The sequence below is a fragment of the Microchirus variegatus genome (assembly GCF_963457635.1).
Source record: "Microchirus variegatus genome assembly, chromosome: 14".
NCBI lineage: Eukaryota > Metazoa > Chordata > Actinopteri > Pleuronectiformes > Soleidae > Microchirus > Microchirus variegatus.
In genome coordinates, this window is record NC_139815.1 from 832,501 (window position 1) to 854,884 (window position 22,384).

The 22,384-nt window shown below is 42.3% G+C and overlaps 3 protein-coding genes across 3 annotated transcripts in view; 2 read left to right on the forward strand and 1 right to left on the reverse strand.

Moving 5' to 3' along the window:
• mtfmt (mitochondrial methionyl-tRNA formyltransferase) overlaps positions 1-1,171 on the reverse strand; it is a 12,699-nt gene extending 11,528 nt beyond the window's left edge. The window contains exon 1 of the mRNA XM_083900693.1: positions 885-1,171. Within this exon, the coding sequence (XP_083756819.1) occupies positions 885-1,096 (212 nt within the window). The 5' untranslated portion in view covers positions 1,097-1,171. The remainder of the gene's footprint in view (positions 1-884) is intronic.
• A 2,181-nt stretch (positions 1,172-3,352) lies between these two features.
• On the forward strand, positions 3,353-15,239 carry vps35 (VPS35 retromer complex component). Its single transcript, XM_083900689.1, has 17 exons — positions 3,353-3,403; positions 4,362-4,460; positions 4,568-4,664; positions 5,155-5,278; positions 6,166-6,348; positions 6,533-6,752; positions 6,864-6,947; positions 7,749-7,858; positions 8,338-8,434; positions 8,536-8,684; positions 9,423-9,630; positions 10,521-10,676; positions 11,169-11,291; positions 11,386-11,565; positions 11,711-11,950; positions 12,061-12,204; positions 13,398-15,239. The coding sequence occupies exons 1-17, from the start codon at positions 3,401-3,403 to the stop codon at positions 13,575-13,577; spliced, it is 2,397 nt and encodes a 798-aa protein (XP_083756815.1). The 5' UTR covers positions 3,353-3,400; the 3' UTR covers positions 13,578-15,239.
• A 1,050-nt stretch (positions 15,240-16,289) lies between these two features.
• Positions 16,290-20,379, forward strand: cUnh16orf87 (chromosome Un C16orf87 homolog). Its single transcript, XM_083900694.1, has 4 exons — positions 16,290-16,459; positions 17,592-17,688; positions 18,363-18,542; positions 19,326-20,379. The coding sequence occupies exons 1-4, from the start codon at positions 16,394-16,396 to the stop codon at positions 19,442-19,444; spliced, it is 462 nt and encodes a 153-aa protein (XP_083756820.1). The 5' UTR covers positions 16,290-16,393; the 3' UTR covers positions 19,445-20,379.
• The last annotated feature ends 2,005 nt before the right edge of the window (positions 20,380-22,384 follow it).

Consider the following 22,384-nt stretch of genomic DNA (forward strand, 5'->3'; position numbering starts at 1 on the left):
ACCACGGTCAGGTAGACCAGCAAAGATTTCAGCCACAAGTGGCAGGAAAATTGTTCGGGATGCAAAGAAAAACCCACAAATAACTTCAGGTGAAATACAGGACTCTCTGAAAAAATGTGGTGTGGCTGTTTCAAGATGCACAAGGAGGAGGCACTTGAACACAGATGGGCTGCATGGTGGAGTTTCCAGAAGAAAGCCATTATGTCACAAATTATCCCGCTTACAATACGCCAAACAACACAGAGACAAGCCTCAAACCTTTTTGCCAGGAAGAATGGGCAGCTTTACCATCTGAGAAGATAAAGAGCCTCATCCACAACTATCACAAGACTGTCATTGATGTTAAAGGGGCCAATACACGCCATTAAGAACGGGGGTATGTCAGGGTCATTTGGATAGTTTGTGTTGTGATTATGATTTAAAAAGAGTAAACACAGTCGTTTGACAATAAATGGCTTCAGCCAACCACTAACCATGAGTGAAAGAAAGGTTTTTGTGTTATCATTCATATTCTCTGAGAAATGGCCAAGAAATTGTAAATTCTCTCAGGGTATGTAAACTTATGATATGATCACATATAATATCTATATATAAGGAAGCACTATTGAGTCTGTGCACTGTGTGTGTTGACAAGCAACAAAAGAGAGGATATGTACACGTCTTTGTCTCACTTCGTAAACCACTCACTCTCCCACACCAAAGTCCGTAGAGAAAGTCAGTGATTTAAACATGACAGCACACAGGAGTTGTTGATCCACTGCTGCCTCCATCACTAACTATGAAATGTGTGTGTGTGTGTGTGTGTGTGTGTGTGTGTGTGTGTGTGTGTGTGTGTGTGTGTGTGTGTGTGTGTGTGTGTGTGTGTGTGTGTGTGTGTGTCGCACCTGTTGTTGGCTGTGAGCAGTTTTAAAGACTCCAGAGCAAAGTGATCAGAGCCAAAGAACAGCAGCCTCCACGGTGGAGCTGCGGGTGACAGTGATCCGCAGAGCCGCCGCACAGAGCTGTTCCTCCGCAGCTGCTGCTGCTTCAGGAGCCGCAGAGCCGCCGCTGCTGCTGTTTTGCTGCTCGGCCACATTTTCACACCGGCTGCCGTCATGAAAATATACCTCAGGTTCAAACTGTCAATGGTGACACTGAAAAACTTTCGGTGTCAAATTTGTCAAAACAGGGCACCGCCATGTTTCCCACCGTCACTTCCGCCTTCGTCTTCTTCTTCTTCTTTTATAGCGGCTGGCAAACAGCTTGTAGGTGCATTACCGCCACCTTCTGAATAGGAGTGTGGGTCTGAATTCTACAACACTAAATTCTGTGGAATAACCCGATTGTTTTCAAGTAATAAAAAATACTTCTAAAACATTGTTCTCCAGAATGTCTCTGCAATATATCTGTAATATTCAAATGTATCTTTACTTCTGCTAGTTGTTGTCTAAGCTGGCATTTCTGCTCCAAACCACATTTTTTTGTAATTTATACAGATGTCTGCCCGTCTCTTCATTGTCCTATAAATATCGCCATATACTCTTATTTTTAGCTGTAATAATGCTTTTAATTTCTGCTTTACTATATTTTACTTGGATATTATTGTTGTCTTGCTTTGTTGCCTGTTTAGCATATTTATCTGCAGTTTCATTCCCCCTTACTCCTACTTGGGCTAGTGATTTTAACATCAAAGCACACAGGAGTTGTTGATCCACTGCTGCCTCCATCACGAAGTTCAAATGTCTTATTTTTACAGTTTGGCATTAAATATCCTTCATTCAGATTGACCTCAGTGACACAAAGTGACCACACGAGGCAGCAGTAGACCAGCAGCTGCTGTGTCCCTGTGAGCTAAAATCACTGATTTTCTCTATGGACTTTGGTGTGGGAGAGTGAGCGCTTTACAAACTTCAGTTTCCTGTTGGAAAAGTATGTCTAACAGTCGTCTAGAGACATGAACATGTTGATTTTTTGTTAGGTGAGTCTTTTGTTAGTTAGTGTTTATGTTTTTGTTCCATAATGTTTTGATGTTGCAATGTTGTTGATTATGTTTCCTCTGGATCATCAGTTTGTTTTTTGTTTTTTTTAAAGTGGACAAATATATACAATTTAAAGCTACAAAACAACACACGTGACAGCGTATATTTACAACTAGCACAATCATTTCGTGAATTGTATTTGTTTTGATGTGGATAGTCCTGTCACGTCTCAAGCAGAGTGCTTGCCTGGCCACGCCTGTCTGTGACGTACGGATTCTGAAGCGGACCGTGAACGCACCATTATCGAGTGATGGGAAGTCCGATTCTTTTCAAAGATTTGGTTCTTTTGGATCGGCTCCCTTGGAAGAGCTGGCTCTTACGGCTCTTACTGAGTCTCACTCAGAACCTTCAAGTGTATGTTTGTGAGTTGGTTAAATTAGTAAAATTTGTGTTTTCATTAAACCTTTTTTTTAAAAGCTGCATTATATAATAAAGCAATAAATCTTAAGCAACTGGCCATAAAATCCTCCTAATATGTCACAGAGACTCAGGAATAATGTTCATATAACAAACTGAACTCACCAACAACAACAGTACAGACAAAATATTTGCATTAAAAAAAATATTTTGCAGACTGCAAATCATGTTTATGTTTTGAAATCATGTTTTGGCATGTGTCGCCACCTACCACCGTCAACCAATCATTGCAGTCAGTAGAGTCTCTGCTGCCGAGCAACCACGGGTTGCCAGTTACGTGAGAAAACGAAACCTAAAAGACCTCGGTATTTTGAATTTGAATGTAGTTTTTGGCCACATTCTTACATATGGCACCTTTAACAAAAAATTATTTAATATAAAGTATTCTAATATCTCCTTTTTCAGTTTTCACAAACTTCTTTAATTTACACAATGGTATGGCAAGACAAGATAAGATGAAATAAAATAAGGTAAAATAAGATAAGATAAAATAAGTTAACTGCGATTATTTGTACTGCAGTGGGGACATTTACATTTTCAGTTTTCACAGCAGCAAAGACAGTTAAAATAAAGATAGCAACAATAATAAACATGCATTTCCAAGAAAGTACACTATCAAAAGATATTCACAACAAAACTATAAAAAGTAAAAAAAATAAAGAATGTACTTTATAGACCCGAGTCTGTCCTCGCATGCCATTGGCCGCATGGTGTGTTCAAATTCAAATTCAAATTCAAAAAAACGTTATTTGTCCCCAGGGGGCAATTGAAATTGTGCATCAAAACAAAGTCCAGCTCCTCTGCCGACTGCAGGAGCGGCACAAGATTCGGCTCTTCTCGTTCGCTACAGAGAACCGGCTCGTTCACGAGCGACACATGACTACCGTGAACGCACCACCGTCACTATGCGAGTCACATGACAGTCAAACAGCCTGTGCGACTGATCCGATCCACAGCTAATCATCATGGTGAGTCTTTATTAAAAAACAAAACACCGCATTAACGTGTTTTTCCTCCGTGTTCACTTCAGTGTCAGTGGAGCTGCTGGACTCTACGTGTATATGTGCGAGGCTAGGCTAACATTGGCCCCGTGAGTGTGTGTGTGTGGGGTAGCTGCTATGGCCTAACGTCAGACAGTTGCTAGCAGAGCTAACAGGCAAACAGCTCATGTACGCGGGCGCAGCAGCGCGCTCTCACAAACTAAATTGTCATTGAATTCGCGTTCTTCCACGAAAAGTGCACGTTGTCACGCAAGGGTTCGATTCGAATACGGTGCCGTTTATGATTCGTCAGATTCCCGTTACTAAACGCTAGCTGTCGTTTAGCATTTGTCTTCCTCTTTCCTGTGTCGGAACCTGAAGTCAACACAGAAGCTCTGTGAACGTATACATTATAAATATATGTATATACGAGTGTGTGTATATGTACACGCATACATGTACATATCTATCTATATATATATATATATATATATGAATGTTATTAAATATATTGTTGACTTAAACTGACGCAGACATATATCGGTGTGTGTGTGTGTTTGGACACTGTCTCATTCAAGTAAATGGGAAGGTGTGTCCAAACTTTTGACTGGTAGTGTATATAATAATAATAATAATGCATTATATGCATAAATATACGTATACGTGTATTAGCCACCCTAACATTAGCTTTGTTGTCTTAGCATCCATTTTTGTTGTTGTTTTGTTGATTCAACCAAAGAGTATTGGAAATTCACTTTTTTTTTAAAGTATGAAAGCGTTTATTAAAAAAAAAAAAGAAGAACTCATGCTGGTGTTTTGGTCACTCAATTTAAAACAATAAAATAACATCTCGTTTTCTGGCTCCTAAAACTCACTTTCATTGTGGATAAAACGCTGATTCAATCATAAAAATGATGATGTGTTGTTGTTGTTGTTGTTCCCTCAGCCGACCACACAGCAGTCTCCCCAGGATGAGCAGGAGAAGCTTCTGGATGAAGCTGTTCAGGCTGTCAAGGTCCAGTCTTTCCAGATGAAGAGATGTCTGGTAAAGTGACTTCACTCTGTTTTAACCTTCAAGATGGTTTGGTATCTGTTCGTATTATCAGCTCTACGGTGGACACGGGTCTCATTCATGTGTCTTGTGTTGTGCAGGACAAGAACAAGCTGATGGATGCACTGAAACATGCCTCCAACATGCTGGGTGAGCTGAGGACCTCCATGCTCTCTCCAAAGAGCTACTACGAGCTCTGTATCCTTTGTTGTCGTGGGTTAAGAGACACGTGAGCTAGTGCTGACCCATTTCCAGATAATGAGATCAAATTTATAATAATTATTCACATTCTGTGAAGTCTGAACTCCAGGGAAACATGGCTGCCGGCAGGGACACAAGAAAAAAGATGATTTTAGTGACTTAACAAAAGGACTGGTGACATAAAATCTTTCAGTTTAAGTCTACGATATGTTTAAGGACATTTTCACGTCTTTATCTCACTGTTAGTCAACGGGAAACTGAAGTTTGTAAACCACTCACTCTCCCACACCAAACCCCATAGAGAAAATCAGTGATTTTAGCTCACTGGGACACAGGAGCTGCTGGTCTACTGCTGCCTCGTGTGGTCACTTTGTGTCACTGAAGTCAATCTGAACAAAGGATAATTTTCGTCATAGTTTTCATTTCCAAAATTAACACTGGTTTTTATGTCGATATTTCGCACTGTTCCCTAACAGAATATCTCTAGATATGGCCATTTCTGATGAACTCCACTACCTGGAGGTTTATCTGACAGATGAGTTCGCTAAAGGACGCAAGGTGGCCGATCTGTACGAGCTGGTCCAGTACGCAGGAAACATCATCCCCAGACTGTGAGTATCACCTGACCCCGACCACCATCACACATGGAGTCACCTCACAGGTCTTCACACGAGGGATGTGCTAAACAAATACACTGCCTTTAAAGAGCGACTACTGTCAACTACTGTCGCTAACAATGGCTAGCCCGGGATACGTTGCCTTTCTTGCCTCGGTCAGGCTTCGGTTTCCACAGAGAACGGTGTGGGCTGTGTCGTGTACATGTGGCGTGACATTTAACTGGTACGACGACAACGAACGACATGGAATGTGGCACACCGGACATCGATGACACTAAAACAAAAGACGACGACACAGCGGACAACGACGACATACCGTATATCGACGACACTAAAAGAAAAGACGCCTACGGACCATGACACAACGGACGACACATAACGCAAGCGGACCACGACAACATAACGGACCACTGTGACATAACAGGCAACCCATAACGACACAACGGACGACACAACGGACGACACAACGGACGACACAACGGACGACACAACAGACGACACAACAGACATCAACGACACGACGGATATCGGCGACACTGAAACAAAAGACAGCAACGGACCACGACAACACAGCGGATGACACAACGGACATCGACTACACAAAAACACAAAAAAACGAAAGACGATGACGGACCACAGTGACACAACGGATGACCCAACATACAACCCACGACAGAACACAACAGACGACACAACAGACAACTACACAACGGATGACTGCGACACAACAGTCAGTCAACTGATGTAAATGGAACGCAACTCGACTTCACAGCCTATTTTCAAGTGACACATTGTTTCTTAGTTGTGTAGTAAAAATGTCTGTTGTCCACTGTCCCACTGTCTACAAACTGAGCTTTACACTTGGACGATTGTCTCTTCAGGTATCTGCTGATCACGGTGGGCGTGGTCTACGTCCGCTCCTTCCCTCAGTCTCGTAAGGACATCCTGAAGGACCTGGTGGAGATGTGTCGTGGTGTCCAGCACCCGCTGCGGGGCCTCTTCCTCAGGAACTACCTGCTGCAGTGCACGCGCAACATCCTGCCAGATGATGGCGAGCAGCCCGAGTGAGTTTTACCGTCATGGTGTAACAAATGCAAACAACGCACACAACTAAATGTCTGTGAATTCCCATGTATAATGCCGGGAAATATTTTAAAAACATAAACATAACTGAACATAACATGGAGGATTGAAAAATAAGACATTGATGGTGCCTCCTCGATATTAACGCTGTGTGTTTCTCTGCAGGGGTACAGAGGAGATGACCGGCGACATCAACGACTCCATGGACTTTGTCCTGCTCAACTTTGCAGAAATGAACAAGTTGTGGGTGCGAATGCAGCATCAGGGTCACAGCCGAGACCGAGAGAAGAGGGAGAAGGAACGACAGGAGCTGAGGATTCTGGTGGGAACCAACCTGGTTCGCCTCAGTCAGCTGGAAGGCGTCAATGTGGACAAGTACAAACAGGTTTGTGTGTGTGTGTGAGCGTGCATGTGTGTGTGTGTGTGTCTATGTGTGTGACAGATAGAGAGAGACATGGAATAAACCAGGGAAATCTTTGCGTTTGCCTCACCACAGATTGTTCTCCCCGGTGTACTGGAGCAGGTCGTGAACTGCAGAGACCCGCTGGCTCAGGAGTATCTCATGGAGTGCATCATTCAGGTGCAGTGAGGGATCTGTTACTCGTTAACCTATTTTTTACTCCAAAATACCAATTTTCTAACTTTCAAGTACCAGTTTTGCTCCAAAATACAAGTTTTCTTACTCTTAAATACCAGTTTTACTGTAAAATACAGGTTCTTTTTTTTAATCTAAAATACCAGTTTTCTTACTCTGAAGTACCAGTTTTATTCTAAAATACATACAAAAATACAGGGTTTTTTAAATAAAAAATACAAGTTTTTTTAATCAAAAATACCAGTTTTGCTCTAAAGTACAGTTTTCTTACTCCAAAATACCAGTTTTCTTACTTTAAAGTACCAGTTTTACTCTAAAATACAGATTGTTTTTCTCCTAAATACCAGTTTTGCTCCAAAATACCAGTTTTCTTACTCTAAAATACCTTTTATTTTCTTTCTTTCTTTCCTTTTTTTTTTAATAAGGTTTACTGTAAAACTCATTACTTGCTTGTCTTGAATGCTTTATTTTCCTACAATAGGGAGGTGGGGGGGGGGGGTTGTTTTGTTTTTGTGAACCTGTTATATACTATAAATATCAATAAAAAAAAGATATGTGGGCGAAGAAAAGATCAGGATCAGCCATAGAAAAACCCACATCGGTCGACACCTGAATTGAACTCTGTCCACTTGTGATCATATCTTTCAGGATGGATGTTAATACCAGGTCTGAACAAGAGACAGTGCTGATTAAATTTAAATATATTGCAAGAGTGTGCATGTTGTTTGAATATTCAACCTTTGTTTGTTCAACAAACATACAGTATATAAGTTCTTGACTCTTCAGGTTTTCCCGGATGAGTTCCACCTTCAGACCCTGAACCCTTTCCTGAGATCCTGCGCTGAGCTTCATCAAAACGTCAACGTCAAGAACATCATCATCGCCCTCATTGACAGGTACAAGTCTGACTCACTGTAGGTCACCAAAGACACCGGCCCATGCAAAGCCTGTTAATAGCTTTTTGTTTTCAAAAAGTGAGCGAGCAAACGCAGAGTTCAGGCTCAGTGTCACTGAAAACATGGCTGCAAGTGGGAAGACAACAAAACACAAGACACTATGATGTTTACGTCACATGTTCACGTCTTTATCTCACTGTTAGACAGACTTTTCCAACAGGAAACTGAAGTTTGTAAACCACTCACTCTCCCACACCAAACCCCATAGAGAGAATCAGTGATTTTAGCTCACAGGGACAGAGGAGCTGCTGATCTACTGCTGCCTCGTGTGGTCACTTTGTGTCCCTAAGGATTTCAAACACTGAAGTGACAAAATAAGACATTTGAACTTAGTGATGGAGGCAGATATAATGTTACATAGATGATGAAAGATGCTTTAGAATATAATGTTTTTGACAAAAGAAACCATTTTCTTTCAGACTGGCTCTGTTTGCTCATCGAGAAGATGGTCCTGGAATTCCGGCTGAGATCAAACTGTTTGACATCTTCTCTCAACAAGTGGCCACTGTCATTCAAGTAGGTGAAGTCACATGTCCACTCACGCTGGTTTTCCTGATCTTATATACTGGACCGACCACTCTGATTTCATTTAACCTGTATGATTCTCTGTCCATCAGTCTCGCCAGGACATGCCATCAGAAGACGTGGTGTCTCTCCAGGTGTCTCTCATCAATTTGGCCATGAAATGTTACCCTGATCGCGTTGACTACGTCGATAAGGTCCTGGAGAGCACAGTGGAGATATTCAACAAGCTCAACCTAGAACAGTACGTCTCCATACTGTCCCTCTTTTCTTTGGTCCGTGTATTTAGACAATATTTCTGTGTTTTTAGTCATTTCTTTTTTTCTTTTCGTTTGTTTTTAAAGGGATAGTTCGGAATTTTGAACATAAGACCTATTTTCCAACTCAGCCGGTGTGATGGAGATGTCTGGAAACGATTTCAAGAAATTTCATTCAGTTCTTCTAGTTGCCGAGTTCGCTGATGCTATGGCTAGCGCAAGTCAATGATACAAGTTAGCATGGCATTAAAAACACTCATACCGACTCCACAGTGCGCCCGAGGCAAATCAATTGTAACGGCAGACTATCCATGTACATATCTGTGTTGATAGAATAATATTTGAAACAAAACTAACGTCCATCAGTCCGCCGCTGCTGGAAGTATGAAGCGCTGCTGCTGCTGCTGAGACATAAATCCTTCAAATTGCAAGGTTGGTTTTATTTCAAACATTCTATCAACACAGATATGTACATCGATAGTCTGCCGTTACAATTAATTTGCCTCGGGTGCACTGTGGAGTCAGTATGAGTGTTTTTAATGCTATGCTAACAAGCGAACTCGGCAACTAGAAGAACTGAATGAAATTTCTTGAAAACGTCTCCAGACGTCTCCATCACACCAGCTGAGTTGGAAAATAGGTCTTATGTCCAAAGTTCCGAACTATCCCTTTAAGGAGAAGATAAAAATGTGTCCCACGTTGACCTGTTTTCCCACTGCTTGCAGCATAGCGACCAGCAGCGCCGTGTCAAAGGAGTTGACCCGACTGCTGAAGATCCCCGTGGACACCTACAACAACATCCTGACGGTGCTGCAGCTCAAACACTTCCCGCCGCTGTTCGAGTATTTTGACTACGAGTCACGCAAGAGCATGAGCTGCTACGTGCTGACCAACACGCTGGAGTACAACACCACCATCTTGGCACAGGAACAGGTTGGGGTTTCACACACGAGGACTTTTACAGAGATAACAAGTCCAGTTCCAGACTTGGACACAAACCTGAGGCTGGACTCGGACTCGTCACGAGTCTCAGCTTTTCCACGACACAGTTCCAGTGCTATAGATCCTCCTCGGTGTGGGCGGAGTCATCATAGCACGGCAGCGTGAAACTGCCGTGACGTGGGTTTATTCGCGACAAATAGTGATGGGAAGTTCGGCTCTTTTCAAAGATTAGGATCTTTTGGCTCGGCTCCCAAACGGCTCTTCACTCAGAACCTTCTATTTTAACTCACTTTTAACCTAATTTAGCATTAATGAATTGTGTGTCAACATTAACACTTGACGTTTCCATGACGAATGACCGAGAAAAGACGTGCGTGACGTCATGTTTAAGTGACTCCCGATTGTTAAAATTAGTTTCTAAAGTAACGCCGTTTTGGAGTCCAGACACTGTTTACCAGTTTGCTGTGTTAGCTCCTTTAGCACTGTTAGCGTCGCCTACAGTGGTCTGTTTATTAAAGTAAAAGATCAACGCTACAAATAACCAGCGTACCTGTGTACTGCGTACATGTGCCTCTGTTTTTAAAGTTTAGCGTTACTTTGGAGACTCATTTTAACAATCTGGAGTCACGCAAACACGTCGTCACACACGTCTTCTTCTGGTCAGTCGTCATGGGAAAGTATCATGCGTTAACGTTGACGTTAATGTGCCCAGCTGTAGTTTTTTAAAATTTTTATTATCATTGTTTTTATAAAAGCCTTATTTCTATGCTTCTTCTTTTTCATTGCAAAAAATACACAGTTACTATTTCTGAGACATTTTAAGTCTAGTCTTGGACTTGACATGAGTTTGACTGGTGCGTCTTCCTCCGTGGTTGTTGTAGGTGGACGCCATCTTGAGCTTGGTGTCAACACTGATCCAGGACCAGCCTGACCAGCCAGCCGATGACCCTGACCCTGAGGACTTTGCTGAGGAGCAGAGTCTCGTAGGTCGTTTCATCCACCTGCTCCACTCTGAAGACCCAGATCAGCAGTACCTCGTGAGTACTTTCCTCAACATTACAGGAGCAGTAGAGCTGCAACTATCAATTATTTCAATCTTTGACTGTCTGTTGAGTATTTTCTCCGTTAATCAATAAGTTGTTTGGTCCAAAAAATGTCAGTTTGAATGATTTATTTGTTTTATGGAGCATCGAAATCAGAAAATATTCAGATTTAAGAAGGAAAAAAAATCACAGAAACCAGAAAGTATTGAGATTTAAGACGAAAAACTCAAACTATTTGGTTATAAAATTAATTAAATGAATGAACGAGTAATCGATTGATTTAGTGGTAGCCCTGTTTCGAGGTGTCAAACCTGCGGGCCACATGGGGCCCCCCAATACATTTTTATACCCTTTATTGATTCATGCTGCGTCACCAAGGTCTAAACAAACACCTTTATGTTGAATTGAACTGAAATTGCGGTCCCTGTGTTCAGTGTCTCTGTTGTCGTGGGCTGAAGTTAACAAACGTCTCTGGTTTGTGGTCAGATCCTGAACACGGCCAGAAAACACTTTGGTGCCGGTGGAAACCAAAGGATTCGTTACACACTCCCTCCTCTGGTGTTCGCTGCCTATCAGCTGGCCTTCAGATACAAGGAGAACTCGTCAGTGGTGAGCAGACTTGGCTCTTCTCTGCACCTCGCTGCTGCTGCTGCTGCAGCATCATGTCGTTGTCCTGTCTTTAAACCTCCGTGTCTCCCATCAGGACGACAAGTGGGAGAAGAAGTGTCAGAAGATCTTCTCCTTCGCCCACCAGACCATCAGTGCACTTATCAAGGCCGAGCTGGCCGAGCTGCCTCTCCGCCTCTTCCTGCAGGGGGCGCTGGCCGCGGGCGAGATCGGCTTTGAGAACCACGAGACCGTTGCATACGAGTTCATGTCACAGGTAGAGCAAAACTGTCACTTATTTCCCCACGAGCTAAAATCACAGATTTTCTCTATGGCCTTTGGTGTGGAAGAGTGAGTGGTTTATAAACTTCAGTTTCCTGTTTCTCTGTCTCTTTCTGTCCCCCCCCCCCTTGTTCTCCCAGGCCTTCTCTCTGTACGAGGATGAGATCAGCGACTCCAAAGCTCAGCTGGCGGCCATTACGCTGATCATCGGGACCTTTGAGCGAATGCGTTGTTTCAGTGAGGAGAACCACGAGCCGCTGAGGACTCAGTGTGCGCTGGCCGCCTCCAAACTGCTGAAGAAACCCGACCAGTGTCGAGCCGTCAGCATCTGTGCTCATCTCTTCTGGTCTGGGCGCAGCACGGACAAAAGCGGCGACGAGGTGAGTGTCTGCGACGAAAGGTACCGCCTTAAAAACTCCAAAGCTAGTCTTTCACAAATCCCCATACCCTCTGTGTGTGGTTACTAACCGGTGTTTTGTTGCGTCGTCAGATCCGTGATGGTAAGCGTGTGATGGAGTGTCTAAAGAAAGCTCTGAAGATCGCCAACCAGTGCATGGACCCGTCACTGCAAGTCCAGCTGTTCATCGAAATCCTCAACAGATACGTTTGCTTCTACGAGAGAGAAAATGACGCGGTAAGAACACGAGACGGAGACAACTGTGCTTTTATTAATGAGTCATTAATGAGTGCTGACTGTGCTGTGAGCGCCCCCTGTGCCTGAGACACAGAGGGTTAATCTCACTGAAATTTAGTCACCAAACAAAAGACTTAAAAATCTATAAAATCTATGTCGGTTTAATTCTACGATATCTACGTCACATGTTCACGTCTTTATCTCACTGTTTAGACAGACTTTTCCAAGAGGAAATTTGAAGTTTGTAAACCACTCACACTCCCACACCAAACACCATAGAGAAAATCAGTGATTTTGGCTCATGAGGACACAGGAGCTGCTGGTCTACTGCTGCCTCGTGTGGTCACTTTGTGTCACTGAGGTCAATCTGAATGAAAAGCAGACCTAGACCGGCAGTTCCAATTAACGCTGTTTTTTTAGTGTATCTGCGTCATTACCTTGTTTATGAAGCCCTAAAGGTTCAAAACACACAGTTCAACCACTGCTGAGAACGCTGTGTTTTATTGTAATCTCAGGCTCAGCAAGATTTCGGAAAAAAAGCGTTCTTGTTACGTAAACAGCATTTCTCCTGAACAGCAGATCCTCCTGCTCAGGGCACATCCGGTTGCGTACATTGAACCGCAGAAGAAGAAGAAGAACGTCCGTTGTGGAGGTGTTTCACGAGCGACAGTGTCTTCTGACTCTGTGATTTTAGCTCGCGGGGACAAAGGAGCTGCTGGTCTACTGCTGCCTCGTGTGGTAACTTTGTGTCACTGAGGTCAATCTGAACAAAGGATTTCAAACACTGAAGTGACAAAATAAGACATTTGAACTTAGTGATGGAGGCAGCAGTGGATCAACAACTCCTGTGTGCTGTGATGTTAAAATCACTGATTTTCTCTATGGACTTTGGTGTGGGAGAGTGAGTGGTTTACAAACTTCAGTTTCCTGTCAGGAATGACTCTCTAACAGTGAGATAAAGACGTGAACATGTGACGTAGATATCGTAGACTTAAACTGATGCAGATTTTCATTCCACAAATCTTTGTTCACTGGCTAAAATCTAATTTTTCCCTGTGTCTCCACTGATGGACATTTTTAGTGAGAGCAAACGTCAGTGTTTCATTCAGGCGCTCACAGCACATGCAGACATTCTCTCTGTGGATGAAATTAACCAAGAAGACAACTCTCTGACACTGTCTTTAATCGCCCAGGTGACGGTGCAGGTATTGAACCAGCTGATCCAGAAGATCAGAGAAGATCTTCCCAACCTGGAGGCGAGTGAGGAAACGGAGCAGATCAACAAACACTTCCACAACACACTGGAGCATCTGCGCCTGCAGAGAGAGTCCCCCGAGTCTGAGGGTCCGGCATACGAGGGCCTGGTCCTTTAAAACCATCACAGGTCTGAAGGATGTGATGTTCGTCCCCATAGATGTTTCACTATATTAAGAATATAAATCTACACACACACACACACACTCACAAAAACACATTAAGGTGAGGAATGAAAATAAACAACAAATGATAAAATGAACTCCGTAATGTTTGTTTGTTTTTATTATTTTAAATCATTTGTTTCCTCTTCACTGTCCTTCATGAGCAGAAACTGTTTCCTGCTGCAGGTCAGACGTGTGACATGTGAAGAACACGCGTCAGGTCTTTAGACTTCATTCCTTTTCCTGAATCCACACACGACCAAATGTGTAGAAACATCAGCTTCAAGTGCACAGAATATTGTTGTGGTGTTGCAGCTTGTTTTCACACCTGATGATCAAATAATTCTGCTGTTCTGTCGTCAGACTGTGACCAAACTAAAGTCCAGGCAAATGGAAGCACACGTTCAGTTCGTGTGTGGTTCCTGAGCTGGAAACCAGCTTGAGACGCGGACACTAAAGACTCGGCTCGTTAAAATCTACGTCCACGACGTCTGAAGAACACGTTCATGTCTTTATCTCACTGTTAGACGGACGTTTTCCAACATTAAAGTGAAGTTTGTAAACCACCCACTCTCCCACACCAAAGTCCATAGAGAAAATCAGTGATTTTAACATCACAGCACACAGGAGTTGTTGATCCACTGTTGCCTCCATCACTGAGTTCAAATGTCTTATTTTGTCACTTCAGTGTTTGAAATCCTTTGTTCAGATTGACCTCAGTGACACAAAGTGACCACACGAGGCAGCAGTAGACCAGCAGCTCCTGTGTCCCCACGAGCTAAAATCACTGATTTTCTCTATGGACTTTGGTGTGTGAGAGTGAGTGGTTTACAAACTTCACTTTCCTGTTGGGAAAAGTCTGTCTAACAGTGAGATAAAGACGTGAACATGTGACGTAGATATCGTAGGCTTGAACTGACGCAGATATGTCTCTGATTTCCAACTCGGCGAGGAGCAGCAACCTCACAAACTGTGCTTCTCATGCTTTTAATTTCACTCGTGTCTTATTTGTTTCGCAGTGAATCAGTCGTCTGTTATCTTGCTGCGATGTATTTGTGCAAAAATACCACGCAGAGAGCGTTGTTCTCCGCCTGGTTCATACGTCAGCGCCCATAATTTTTTTCCTCTGCTGCTCGTTTCCGACGTGCAAATTGCGACGTGAATGGGAAGTGGCATCGGCCTCCGTGTGTCAAGCTGGCTCTCAGCAGCAGGGGGCGCTCACAGCCCGTGTGTCAGACTCTATCTCACTTCACTTGGTGTTCCTTTGTGTTCTCCTCATTTTGTTGAGAGTGAGTGAGTGAGTACACATACGCAGCTGCAGCAGCATGTGTTTGCATGTTTTTCTGTGCTTGTATCATAAAAGACCTAATTTAGTCTGGAAAGATTACAACAAACGACGATGTTTCACCCTTTGTAGATCAGTGAGACTGTGTGTGTGTGTGTGTGTTCAGGATTGTGTGTATGATTTTATCGGAATAATTTTCTGCAGTGTCTGCTTACCTCTCTCTGTTTCTCTCTCTCTTTTTTTTGGCTTATTTGTTAAAGGTGCATTCATTGGTTTTTCCCTCCGCTCTTGAGTCCGTGTGTCAAACCCTCTTGTAAGATAAATCAGATAAAGACGCAGATGAAAATAGCAAAAATATCATTGTCATTTACTGAAATAAAAACGGAAATTAACAAGAAATGTTTGCCTTCTGTTACTTTTACACACAGTGTATGACTATAATAAAATCTTATCATTACTATAATCCACAGAGTGACTGTCATATATTATGGGCTGGTGTTGTTATCTGGTTTCAGAGCTTTATTTTATCCCCTAAAGCAGGGGTTCTCAAAGTGTTGATACCTGAGGCCAATTTATGAACCCAACATTGGACTGAGGGAAAAAAACAGAAATAAATCCCATTTGTAATCATTTTAATGACCATATTGCAGTTCTACAGTTTAGCGTTAAGTAATATAAGCGTTAATATAATGTAATTTAAGCATTAATATAAAAACGCTTTATAATTTACTGTGTAATTACCCATTATTTTGGCCATTGTTCTTACCTTCTAATTACAGGTTAATACCAAGTAACACATTTCTGTTACCATATATTTACTGGGTAAATAGCTAGAATTGGGGGCTGTAGCTACCTGCTTATTACCAGCTTATAACACAATAATACACTAAAATTCACCATATAGAAACCAGGTAAATACCCAGTATTTTTGTTTACACTTATTGGTCTGTATCCAGTAATGTCCAATAAACATTTAACAAGATTAGTAGCTCCTGGATTAAAACTATCAACTGTAATTCACTGCAGGGCCGCCAGAAATGTTTCTGTGGGTCTACTGCTGCCTCGTGTGGTCACTTTGTGTCACTGAGGTCAATATAAACAAAGTATTTCAAAAGGCGAATTTTCCAAAATAAGACATTTGAACTGAGTGATGGAGGCAGCAGTGGATCAACTAAAATCACTGGTTTTCTCTATGGACTTTGGTCTCCAGTCCACGAGGTGGCGGTAACGTTTGCCGTCAGCAACCGAAGAAGAAGACGCTTCACCGCCGCAGGAGAAGTGTCTGCGCATGCGCCGAGTCTCAACAGTGTTATTTCCAGTGTCGTGGACTATATTTTTGTGTGTGTGTGTGTTTTTTTAATTTCATGTAACTGTGGATTTTGTTGTCGCGTTGCGTGTCGTCGTCGGTCGAACATGTGTTAGTGTCGCTCACACACTCACACACACACACACACACACACACAAGTGTGTCTGGACCAAAGCAACTATGTCGACGAATAAAACAAAGAAAGTCAAAATGGCCACGAAATCTTGTCCTGAATGTGACCAACAGGTGAGAGACACACACACACACACACACACACACACAAGACAGAAAGACACATACACACACACACACACACACACACACAGACAGAAAGACACATACACTCACAGAGAGAGACACACACACACACACAGAGACACATACACTCACATACAGAAAGACACATACACAAAGAGAGAGACACACAAACAGACATAAAGACACATACACACACAGAGAGAGACACACATACAGAAAGACACATACACACACAGAGAGACACACATACAGAAAGACACACACACGGAGAGAGAGAGACACACACACAGAGACACATACACTCACATACAGAAAGACACACTCACATACAGAAAGACACACACAGAGAGAGACACACACACACGGAGAGAGAGACACACACAGAGAGACACATACACTCACATACAGAAAGACACACTCACATACAGAAAGACACACACACAGACAGAAAGACACACACACAGAGAGACACACAGACAGACAGAAAGACACATATACACACACAGAGAGAGACACATATACACACACAGAGAGAGACACATACACACACAGAGAGAGAGACACAAACACAGAGACACATACACTCACATACAGAAAGACACACACAGAGAGACACACAGAGAGACAGAAAGACACATACACACACACAGACAGAAAGACACATACACACACACAGACAGAGAGACACATACACACACATACAGAAAGACACATACACAGACAGAGACACACACAGACAGAGAGACACATACACACACACACAGAGAGAGACACACACAGACAGAAAGACACACAGAAACATAAAAACACACACACAGACAGAGAGAGACACACACACAGAGAGAAAGACACACACAGAGACATAAAGACACACACACAGACAGAAAGACACACACAGAGACATAAAGACACACACACAGACAGAGAGAGACACACACACAGAGAGAAAGACACACACAGAGACATAAAGACACACACATCATGTCTGGGAAGATTTATTGGCAGAAATAATGTAGAATGTATGATTGTCTACTTTTAGACGCACAAAGCACAATCCTGGATGAAATGAGAAAAAAAATGAAGTGAGAAAAAGTCCATTCCACGTTTTGTTTCCCTCCAGATTCCAGTTGCCTGCAAGTCGTGTCCGTGTGGATTTGTGTTCATCAGCAGGAAACTGCTCAACGCCAAGTTAAACGAACGCTCTCCCGCCATCGCAGGTAACTTTCACTTCTTTCCTCTGAAGAGAGTTAAAGCTACACTTACCTTTCTTACATTTTTACACTTTTCTTTTGTAATCTTAAATCACTCCTAATAAGCGTATGGCACTGTAAAACGTAAGATAAACCCACCATGTTTTGAAACTCATCATCATTTAATTATCATATTATCATGATAAAAGTATGACCAATTAAAACATTTGAACTGAATAAAAGTTTACGTGACTCCCGATTGTTGAAATGAGTCTCTAAAGTGACGCTAAACTTTAAAAACAGAGGCACACATACGCAGTACACAGGTACGCTGGTTACAGGTACGACACTCTGGTGTCGCGGCACGTAAACATGACGTCATGCGCATCAATTTCCGGTCAGTCGCCATGGAAACGTGTCATGCGTTAACGCGCGTTAACCTTTTGCACAGCACTGGTAAGTATAGCTTTAACGTCAAACGTAAAGCATCACTCGTCACGCCTGAAACGCAAGAGCTAACTACGAAGACATTAGCATGTGAAGCTCCGCCTTCTCTGGGCCTCTCGATGTCTTTGATGTCCTCGCACACATAAACCGTCTTCAGATAGTCTGGTGTTTGCTTGTATTGTGTTCGCTTATTGTATTTCTATTGTTAATTGAATTTCTTTATGAATGAAGAGCTTTGTTGTTTTCTTGTGAAGATAAACTGGATTTAAAGCGGAGAAGAACCGAGCGCATTCGCAGAGAGAGGATCGACTCTCCTTTAACCAGTGACATGGAGAACAGAAGAAGACCTCGCACCAATAGCCAATCAGATCCTATCCGGAGGGGGCGGGGCAGACCCAAATCAGCTGGCCTGAAGAAGCAGGAAGAAGAGAAAGGTAAAAAAAAAAGAAGAAAAAAGTTAAAATTCCAAAATCTACTTTAAATCCAAACATCCATTATAATTCCAAAATCTACTCATAATTATAAAATCTACTTAAAATTCCAAAATCTACTTATAATTCAAAAAAAACCTTAAAATTCCTAAATCTATTCATAATTCCAAAATCTACTTCAAATCGAAAGATCTACTTATAATTCCAAAATCTACTTACAATTATAAAATCTTAAAATTCCAAAATTGAAAGTTCCAAAATCTACTTATACTTCCAAAATCTAGCTAAAATCCAAACATCTACTTATAATACCAAAATCCACTCATAATTCTAAAATCTACTTAAAATTCCCGAATTTTAAGTTCCAAAATCTACTTATAATTCCAAAATCTACTTATAATTATAAAATCTACTTAAAATTCCAAAATTGAAAGTTCCAAAATCTACTTATACTTCCAAAATCTAGCTAAAATCCAAACATCTACTTATAATACCAAAATCTACTCATAATTCTAAAATCTACTTAAAATTCCCAAATTTTAAGTTCCAAAATCTACTCATAATTATAAAATCTACTCAATATTCCACAATCTGCTTAAAATTCCAAAATTGAAAGTTCCAAAATCAGCCACCAAGAGCAGTAATGGTGCAGTGCAAGTAATATTGTAAAAAGTGAGTCATTTTCTGGTCACATACTTGTACTTTTACTCTGAAAGTAACTCTTTAAAGTACTTTCTACAGGTCTGTGTGTGATGCACTGTTCGTTGTATTGCCTTGTGTTTTCAGAGAAACAGGAGAAGGAGGTGGATGTTTACGCCGGTCTCTCCGATGAAAAAGCCTTTGTGTTTTCTGTGGCTTTGGCCGAGATCAACCGCAAGATCCTAGGTCAGAAACTCATCCTATAGACCCGAACCAGGACCAGTGAGGGTCTGTGAGAGGAAACCAACCAAAGAGAACCGAAGAGTCTGGAGACCAGCGCAGACCTGGATCTGTGACGGACTTAAAGGGATTAAACCACGTTTAACTCCTGCTGCGTACTGTAAACTCCTCCGGAATCTAATCTGAATCGATATTTAGTGAAAGATATTTCCCCTGAACTCACAAACACGACAACGTTATTCATCATGACATTCACTACCAGTCATGCTGGGCGTTCACTTGTGGCTCCGCCTCTGCCGTGGCTTCTCTCAGGCGGAGCTAACGCTAAGCTAACAGGTGAGTCAGCTGTTGTTTTCAGAAACGTTGAATGTTCGCGATTTAGTTCCCAGTTTCTCCGACTTGAGGATTTGTCAATAACATTTGGTAAATGATTTAAAAATGTATTTTCTGCATGTTATTCAATAACATACACAAAAAAATCACTTGATTAATAATCAATAAATCAGGTTGTTGCAGCGCAGGTGTTTCTGGATAGCTCATGCTTGAAAGTTATATAAAACAGTAAATTATATGATTAAAAAAATACACTTAATGTGACTCAAACGTCCAGAGTTTGACCTTTTTAAGAGTCTTTTCTTTTTCACCACTTTTCATTGATAATTATTGAGCATTTTCTGCAGGATTTTTCCTACCTTTTAGTTCAGATTTATGTGGGCATTATTTTAAAATAACATGCCGTTTTAATCAGGGCTTTAACTTAATCATAATCCATCAATTATTTTTGTGATTAATCGATGAGTCGTTTGCTTCAGAAAATATTGGTCAGTGTTTGTCAAACCTGGAGATGATGCTTTTGTCAAATGTCTTGTTTTTGTCCACAAACAAACGTATGAGTCAAAATAGTTTGATTAATCGTTGCAGCTCTCGTCACGACAGTTAGCCATCTTTAAAGAATGGGTCCCAGGTAGAGAAAGTTTGGCAAACACTGGTTTAAACCACTGCGCAGTAAACAAAACCAAAGTGGAAGAATCAGGAAGACGTTCTTGACCCTGCTGTTGATCCTCCATCACATTTTAGTCCCTGAATGCATCACAGCTTAAAGTTTTAAAAATGTCATATATGTAAAATGTCAGCCATGATTGTATCTTTTGTTTGTTGAGAAAATATCATTAGGTCAATAAAGTTTTCTTGAAGAAAGAGGTCGATTGGTGTGAGGTGTTATTTGGTCATTAAAGGGATAGTTGTGCTTTTCGCAGTGTGTTTGTATGTTGAAACAAACACAAAACGGTTGCCAGCGAGGATGGAAATTTATAAAACTTCACTGTCAAGGTGTACAGATCTGCGCTAGGACTTTTTATAGCAAAACCTTTGAGAGTGTCCATTATGATGCATTGATGCATTACAAAGTCTCCATATTCTTACATACTGACCAGTTGCATGAAGAATTGCCAAAGTTGCCTTAATGACGGGGTGAAGATTTGAATTCTTTGTTGCCACGGCTACTCCAAACACCTGAAACCTTCATTGTTGTGACGCATCAGAATCCTGGTGTTTTTGCAGCAGAAGGAAGTTGGATCATGTGACGAGGACATGAAAGGACAAAGTGACATGATGTCACTTCAAAACACACACACACACGTGTGGAAACCGACACATTGTTCAACCGCAGAGAGTTTCTTCGGTTTTTTCTTTTCTTTTTTTGCGTACGAGCAAATCGAGAGTCTACGATGTCGGAGAGAAACAAGGACGCCGAGTCTCTCTGCTACATCAAGTGGCAGTTTGACCAACTGAGGCATCAACACGAGTACAGCACCGAGCTGTGGGGAAACAGAGTCTCCGAAAAGAACCAAATCATAAAGACTCTAGAGGAAAAGATTGTGTCCCTGCAGAAAGCTGCGAAAGAAGGCAAGATTAGGGAGGAGGAGCTGAAGGAGATGTTAGAAGACAGCAAAGAGACGGTTGAAAGACTCACTCATGCCAAAACTCGCTTGGAGACGAGCGTCCTCAAATATTCCGAATTGCAAGTGGAGTTAAAAAAACAGCTAGCAGAGACTCATGAGGGGCTCCAGGAGGCGCTAATGGAAACAGAAATGCTAACGGATTCGGCGAAGAGTCTTCAAAGAGATTTGGACGAATGGAGAATGAAGGCGTTGGAGCTGGACAAGTCCTACATAAACATGAAAGACAGGGCGGAAACGCAGGCGTTGGCGCTCAAACACGAGATCGAGGAGCAGAAGAAGACGATCGTGATGAACGAGCTGTCCATCAAAGAGCTGGTGCACGACATGGACAAGAAAGAGCGGGAACTTGAGAAAGAGATGAGAATCTGCGCCAAATGCGAGGAATCCATCGTTGCCCTGCAAAATCAACACGTTCAGGACACCGAGGTCATTCGAGCTTCTCACAACAAGTTCAACGAGTTGGTCAACCTGCACCAGAAGCTCAACGAGCAAAACGTGGTGCTCCAAAGTAAGATTCAGCAGGCGGATCATTTGATACCAGCGGTGAGGAACCTGCAGGAGCAAGTTCACCGCTTAACCGACACCAAGGCCACGCTTCACGCCGCAGCCGGAGAACTGTGCAAAGACTACGCTCGTTTAGAGGGAGAGAAGCTGCAGGCGACAATCAGAGAGGAGGACACTGCCACTGCCATGCAGGAGGTTCAGGACAACAACAACTTCATGACCAGAGAGGTGGAGCTGCTCCTGAGTAAAGTGCACTTTAACGAGCACGAGTTTAAAAGACACAAGAACATGGTGGAGAAACTCATGAAGCGCGTCATGGAAGATCTGGATTCCTGCATATCTGTGATCGACAAGCCCAAAGAGCTGAGGGCCAAAGTCATCGAGATCAACGACGCGCTCCCGGATTCGTACAGGAAGTCCATGATGGCGAAACAGAGCAAGAGCAAACCCAAGCCGCTGTCGCCGGGAACCGAAGTGATCTACCAGAACACTCGCCGCGCC

Bases quoted from the DNA above. Each gene is read 5' to 3' on its own strand.
- cUnh16orf87 (XM_083900694.1), top strand. From the start codon at position 16,394: ATGTCGACGAATAAAACAAAGAAAGTCAAAATGGCCACGAAATCTTGT. The intron at 16,460-17,591 runs GTGAGAGACACA...GTTTCCCTCCAG, and splicing joins GTCCTGAATGTGACCAACAG to ATTCCAGTTGCCTGCAAGTC. The intron at 18,543-19,325 runs GTAAAAAAAAAA...TTGTGTTTTCAG, and splicing joins GAAGCAGGAAGAAGAGAAAG to AGAAACAGGAGAAGGAGGTG.
- vps35 (XM_083900689.1), top strand. The intron at 5,279-6,165 runs GTGAGTATCACC...TTGTCTCTTCAG, and splicing joins GGAAACATCATCCCCAGACT to GTATCTGCTGATCACGGTGG. The intron at 8,685-9,422 runs GTACGTCTCCAT...CACTGCTTGCAG, and splicing joins AACAAGCTCAACCTAGAACA to CATAGCGACCAGCAGCGCCG.